The following is a 7600-nucleotide window of genomic DNA, read 5'->3' on the forward strand; positions in this document are numbered from 1 at the left end:
AGACGCATTAATCATAATAATCACGACTTGGCCAAATGCTGACGAATTAATGAATAATCTGCACTTTGTGTTTGCCTAAAAGCTTGCCTAAAGCCAAGAAGTGAACTTGTGGACTGCACTTTGGTTCATGTCCTCCGAAGACCCTCCGGCTACTATAATATTTCTACATAGAGATATTCTGCTTGTCACTTTGTAATTCTAAATCTGCACAGCATTTAGCTATTTGTTTTTCTATCACTATAGAAAAATTATGTCCAAGAAATACACTATTTTAGAATTAGGCTATAGCTTTTCTAACAGTCGTACAAAATAACAGCTGTTCAACACAGAGTTAGGGTTCTGCTCAATAAAGGCCCTACATCCTTTTGCCAGTTCCCGTCCCAAAAAGGAAGAGTACATTTGTCTATTTTTAATATATAATAGTTTGAAAAGTCACTCTATTCAGAAATGCCATTTAGCAGCATTTTATTGTTGCTCAGTACTAAAGACCAAGCTTGGGCATGATACTGCTTGCCTGTTAGATGTTAGTTATCACTGTATACCAGAGTAATTTAGAAGCATGTATTATACCACAAAGTTCAAATCGTGGCATTACAGCAAAATAAAAAAACATAACAGCATCTTTATCAATGCACTGATTATTCATTCACTTTATATGTATGTTTTTTGTTTTCATGCAAACTTCCTATGACTTGTTCTGTTCCAATGTAATGTTTACATCTATGAAGCACATATTATTTATCAAGTATGGTACTGGAAGAATGTATATTTATTTCAGATTTCAGTGTTTTTCTATACAGTATTATTTATAAATCATCATTTTCAGTCATGAATGTTATTTTTTATGTACCATGAGGATTTGTATTTTACGTTGGAAAAAGATTGTGTATACATGTGTTACAACAGAATGTTCATCGTTCATGCCTCAATTTCAGCCTTAACATAAGTTTGTTTCAAATGTAATTATTTTATCCATTGATAATCAGCGCTGGTTAATTCAACATGTGACTGCCTTTACAGTAATCCTTTTTGATCATAACACGTCTACCTTCACTCCGATATCAGATTGTTTCCATACAGTACAAACTCGTACAGTGCAGTTCACCCTTCACTGCTAATGTACCTCACATCAATAAAGTACTGAGTAGATAATGGATGACTTTTTATTGTTGGGGGGGGTTACTAGCTTTTTTATGAGCTGGCAGGGGGCGAGTGGGAGAGAGAAGGGGAGTGGGTTCAGGAAATGACGTCAGTCTGGACTGGCCTGTGTTTAGAGCATCTGTCAGTGTCGGAAGTTGTATGTTAGGACCTGATGGTTGGACCTGAACACCTGTGTAAGTTAACCACTCTTGAGACTCTTGTTTAGCTCATTTGATTCATTTAGCAGATATTTTTTGGTTTCGTAGTAATAGAATAAGAAGAAGTTAAATCTTGCAAGCTAGAGTTCAATTTCTTGCTAGGTTAGTACATGGAGGTAGGCTGGCAGAACCTTTTCTCTACGGTGTGGTGCATGTTAAAAAAAGAAATAATAGTAATAATAAATAAAGTTGATAATAATAAAGTTGATCTTTGTATGAAAAGAACCATAACAACATATTGCATGTGAAAAAAGCACACAAACAAATCTGAGGTTTGAGATTTTCTTTTAAAATTTCTCTCATTGTCAGTGAAGGATTTCAGAAACAATAGTCTGTCAACAATCAGCTGACCACAAACAAACAAAACACAGATATGGATGGATAAAAATGTGCTAGACCCCCCCAAAAAATGAGGTTTCCTCACCAGAACAAAAAAAAATACTCTCATTTACACACAAGATCACTGGAGTGATATTCTCCCTTCTTACCTCTACGGATTCATTAGAATCACCTCTTATGGCACCATTGCTTATACCCTTAACAGTCAACATGAAGGAGTCACAGTAAGGAACATATTCAAATCTAGCTCATAGTCTTGTCTCATTTGTCTCGAGAGTAAACGGAACAGAAACATTGGGTGAGTGAGGCACAACCGAGAAATGGTCACATGAGCGAATAAGAAAAAAAAAATCAAACACGACAAACGGCGACAACCGGTCTTCCACATTTTTAGACATTTGGATGTGTTGAAATCCCTCCCTTTACAATGCAAGTCATTGGCTGAGTTGGCTCTGTGAAGCACTTGATACTGTATTAAATAAATACTATGATACAAAAGCATCTGCATCTATACATGGTAAAGTACAGAAATAACATCTTATAAATACTAACAAACAAAACCGTGCAAGCTGCTAAAAAATGGTTCATAGTTCGTTTTTTTGTTTGTTTGTTTGTTTGTTTGCCACTCCCTCTATTCCAGGCCCAAGGTGAAGTTGATTCCGTGAACAATGCCAATTATGATGGGTTGCCAAGCAACGAGGTACCTCAGCCAATCCAACAGCTGTCCGTACAGCACGTGTGTTTTCTCCCAACTGATAACTGGAGTTAAGAAGCTTCAGAGTACAGATGTAGTAGTTGGAACATTTTCTACTTTTCTAGTCAGCGCTTTGCCTTTCATCCATGTTGAGGTCATTTGAAAAAAGAAAGAAAGAAATGTTGATCAATGTATTGAGATGCAATCGTTTCCTTGATTGGTTGAAGGGTTTACGTTAATGGGTCAAAGGATACGGATTTTTCATCATCCTCTTCAGGTCCACCTTCTCGTTGCAATAGGGACAGGTCTGCTTCTTTCCCACGATGCACCAGCCACGAATGCAGAACTCATGGAATCTGTCAGCAACCAATCATGAAGGACCAACACACCAACCACATGCTCTGAGCTTCACAAGCACTTGCTACAGTCTAAAGCAATGGAGTAGCCCCCTTAGGAAAGTGGTCACGTCTGTTCTATTCACCACTGTAAAGGGCTGTCCCAATTACTACAATGACAACTGTAACTATAATGATATGAGTGTCCACACCGACCAACGATTAGGCAAACCTCTCAGAAATATAATTCATGTTTCAATGCAATGCCTTTAACATTCAATGGATTCAGATTGGCTGTCAGTGTTTTCATCATCGCTCTGGAGAAATTCCTCTGACATTGCCATTGTTATGAGCTAGAGTAGTATTTAAACTTAAAGTATAGTATAGTATAGTATTCGTACAGTTATTGTTATAGTTATCTTGGGCAGTGTGAACGGCCTTAAATCCTAATGCACCCGAGTACCGATGTTCCCACAGCGTTGAAAACCAGGACACCGGGCACAATGGGACCGTCTGATTAAACTGAACACACGAATGGAGCGGCGCCATAATTAGAAATAAAGAAAAAAAAGATTAACCCCCACACCTCTAAAGGACAACTGCAAAAGGTCTCCTCATAGGTTCTTTAATTCTGCACGCATGCTGACTTGCTTAGCAATATATCCCTTCACCTCTACAAGACACCGTAAACCAGAAAATTGATAAGCATTATGTGATGCAAACCAATTGCATGCTGTCGCTTCCCAAAGGATACATGTGGTTGCAGGAGAGCTGGTACGTGTCTTCAATGATGCCCTCTTCATCCACGTCCACCAGAATCTTCTGCCCGCACACGGCACAGATGTCATCACAGAGACTCCGCGTGGGCATGCCACCCACACTGTAGTACTGCCAGGCAAGAGGGGACCGACAGACACATACATTACACATGCAACCCTGCTTACTGGCATACAATGCCTGTTAACAAACAAGTCCTGTGTGCGGCAGGTCAGTAACAGAATTAACAAACACGTTTACTTGCACTTTGCCCAAAAGACGCGTGCATGTTAAACATCGAATTGAGAAACCGAGAAAGAAATCTGTATGAAATTGTGAAATCATGAGGGAAAGGCGCTATTTCTGATATGAAGCACAGGATGCTCAGAGTCTCTCTCTCTCCCAGCATACCCCTATGGTTGAAGCCATGTAGTCAGAGCAAATCTCTGCAAAGTCCCGTCCCATGACACCGTAGTAGAGACCATAGAAGAGCATGATGACACCCACATCCATGGAGTCCTCGGCTTTTATCCTGAAAGACATCAAGTCACAGAATTAACAACAGCACACACCTCTGTAATAACAACAGACAGACAATAATTAATAACAACATACACCTCAGTTACAACAACAGACATACAACAATAAATAACAACTAACACCTCTGTAACAACAACAGACAGACAACAAATTATAACAACAACACCTCTGATGCTGCTTTTCTAATTGACTACTATTTGTAGTCGAGTTCCTTCAGCTTGGATGAGAGGAAAAGATGGTCTTTAAGATCAGCTTTAATGCTAACTGACTAATGTGAATGACTGTGATGACCGTGACGGCATCCTTGTCAGTTAGATGAAGCTGGATTTCAGCTCAGGTAGGAGATGCAATGTGGCTCACTCACCTGAATAGGACGTTAAAGCCAAACATGGTGAACATGATGGCCAGGTAGCCCAACACTCCCACTGCATAGCTCAGTTTGTAGATGAGCAGGAACCACTTGTACACCATTCTACAGGAGATCAAGCACACAGGAACCGTATGAAAACACTTTGGAGTGCACAAAGATAACAAACAGCACGTAGTGTGGCAACACAAGAGCTCATAACTGTCCCTCTACATATCGTGTACACTACAGTATATACAGCATATAAATAACCTGAGCATCAGCACAACATAACTTTTTTGTGAGATATTTTAGCACATTCACACACATTCAATGTTATGGAATCAACATTAGAAATGTGCTGCTGTACACCCAGGCAACCCTTAAATCTGAAAGACACAGTACTGGTGATTGACAGCAGCTATCCGAGGGCTTGTTTGGGGTCACCTGGGGGTCCCTACCTGGGTGTTCGGCCAGACAGGGGCTTGCGTGTGGCTCTGAAGATGATGTAGCTGGTGATGACGGAGAACATGCCCCAGAAGGAGAGGAAGCGCCACCAGTACAGCTTGATGGTGAAGTAGAGCGGCACCACCCACATCTGCAGCAGGGTCACCAGCTGGGGGCAAGCAGCCCATAACACACACACACACATGCACACACGCACGCACACACGCATACACAAAAACACATACATACAAATGAGGGCAAGCTGGTTAGCATTTACTGTGGTAAACCTCCCTGTAAAACCCTTTAGTGGAGCAAGTTTCAAAACAGAGTTGATCATGCAAACAACAAATATTATACTGGAATTTGGCTCCAGTCGTTGAGACATTTTCAATTTCTCAAACGTTCAGATACAAAATGAAGTACACAACCCCCATGGTTGGACAATGGACAGCTTCACCATAAGCATGCAACGCATAGTGTCTCTCTGTCCTGAGGTGGCAATCTCCTGTTCTCCCAGAGAATAGCGGCTACATACGAGACCGAGAGACTTAATCAACTCAAGGGGACTAAGCAGATTATGACTGACAGCAGGGCAGTGTTAGCGCCCCAGTCCCCACAGTGAGATAAAGAGCTAGCAGCACAGTGAGGAAGCCAAGTTCAGTCGAGTAAGAATGGTCTGTGGAGAAACTTCCAGGGAAGAACGAGAGACTGTTATCTCAATACCACCTGGACTGGGCCACCGTCACTTAGCATAGGTTGAGACACAAGCCAAATCCATTGAAACCCGCTTTACCTTCATATTTAACAGTTTCAGTCCTTTTGTGCTCAAGCACACGGTACAGCGCTAGATATAGAAGACGCACAGTGTCTTTTACAACCAAACCGAAATATCGACCCCTCATTGTAGTCACAACGTCTAGCCACTGATTGCTTTCACTCACGTTGTAGGAGCGGCTGTGTCTCTGCTTCCACTGAACCAGGACGATCTGGGCCACCACCAGTGTGGCGATGAGGATGAGCACCATCTCGGCATGCATGGCCTCATGACCCCGGTGCTTCACGTGTAGCCGCTCATGCTGCACTCTGCAAGGAGAGACAGGGAGACAGAGGGAGAGGGAGAGAGACAGAGGGAGTGGGAGAGACAGGGTAACAGAGGGAGAGACAGAGGGAGAGACAGAGGGAGAGAGAGACAAAGGGAGAGGGAGGAAAGGAGACAGAGGGAGAGGCAGGGAGAGAGAGAGGGAGAGGAAGGGAGAAAAGAGAGAGAGAGAGAGAGAAAAAGGCAGAGAAAAGGACCAAAATAAAACTTACACAGTATTCAGACAAAGGGGTACCAGAGATAAATCAAGAGTTGAATAGGTAAAGAATATATAATGGTATATGATGTAAGAGACAAAGGAAGAAGAGACACTTGATGTAAGGGCTTGATGTTTAATACAGTGTTCTTGGCTCTACTGCGAGTGAATCAATTGCGTGCCGTTCACCAAGTTTATGCACAAACACATCAGAGTGATACAAATAGCCTTCTATAAATCTCATGCATTTCATTAGCTTTACTTCAACTCTGTCTGTCTTTATGCAAGCATCTTCAGTCAGTGTCCCATGCAAAGTCCTGGTACAGATGTACAGGGGAGAGAGAGGCAGGGAGAGGGAGAGAGGTTTCCACTTACTTCCAGTTCTCTCGATGGGCAATTTTCAAAATATCCCCCTTTGAGAAAAGAGAAAAGCTTAAAAGTTATACAAGCATGCCCTCTTGGAGTAGGGATCAACACTGATGCCAGAGCTGAGCCAGCTGTGCATATGCAAACACACACCTGCACCACAAGAGAAAATAACGATGATCACAGGATGTGGTTGATGGCATTCGTTAGTTGACCCATTAGGCAAAATAGAATCACACGACTGAACTTTGAATGGAGATGTTGATGAAAACTGTACAACTTAAGTACAATACTGTTAGGACTGATGATAAGACACTTTATCAACGTGACGCAAACTCAACTCCCTTAATCATAAGACCTTCAAAAAACGAAGACATTGCTTTAGCTTCTAGCTGGGACATTATCATTGGCAGCTAACGTTAACGTTATCACCAAGTGGCTACCTATAAGGGATGACTGTAAATCTGTGACAGCCGGCGTGCGAGGAAATCACTACCAACTGTTTTATTTTTTACAAAGACACATATACACCAGAGATTCGTCTGCGGAAAACTGCCACGTTTGCATACACTTTGGTTACACACACCCTATCTGTCAGTCAGGTGGATCATAAAACAGATGACAAGCTAACTGGCTACTTAGCCGGCTAGCCAGCTAACAATGTGTTCACAAATTCTAGGTAAGTTATATAGTGTATGCAAACTAAATGAAAACAACAAGGCATGTACACACTAAACTTCTGCTATTAATGCCAATGTAAAATTCTTACCTGCGGTTGTGTATCGCCCATTCCCCTAATTTCTGTTTTCCAACCGGCAAGCTAAATCATAGTGGTTCGACTCTTCTGTTGCTGAAGTCAATCTGCGAAACTGAGGTGTACGAGGACAACCAAACCAGCCTCGATATCGCCAGCTAGTGGCCACCGAAAGGCTATTGAATTTGCGTGTATGTACTTCCTGGACATACATAAACATTATTTCGTTGTATTCCTCATTGAATTTTTATTGAGAATTAAAGTAATTGCCATAGATATTTAATGTAACTAATGTAATATTTAGTTCAAGTTATGTATTATATCGTGATATATTGAATATAAAGTGCACATTTGGCACTTTAACAGTCAT

At 41.4% G+C, this 7600-nt stretch overlaps 1 protein-coding gene across 1 annotated transcript; it reads right to left on the reverse strand.

The window, feature by feature from the left end:
* Positions 1-1626: 1626 nt before the first annotated feature.
* Positions 1627-7326, reverse strand: rnf175 (ring finger protein 175). Its single transcript, XM_080838609.1, has 9 exons — positions 7246-7326; positions 6486-6523; positions 5757-5898; positions 4830-4984; positions 4387-4494; positions 3894-4014; positions 3481-3614; positions 2646-2747; positions 1627-2449 (listed from the first exon to the last, which is right to left on the reverse strand). Exons 1-9 carry the CDS (start codon positions 7264-7266, stop codon positions 2329-2331), a joined length of 942 nt encoding a protein of 313 aa, XP_080694735.1. The 5' UTR covers positions 7267-7326; the 3' UTR covers positions 1627-2328.
* Between the last annotated feature and the right edge of the window lie 274 nt (positions 7327-7600).

The sequence above is a fragment of the Sprattus sprattus genome, assembly GCF_963457725.1.
Source record: "Sprattus sprattus genome assembly, chromosome: 5".
Taxonomy (NCBI): Eukaryota; Metazoa; Chordata; class Actinopteri; order Clupeiformes; family Clupeidae; genus Sprattus; species Sprattus sprattus.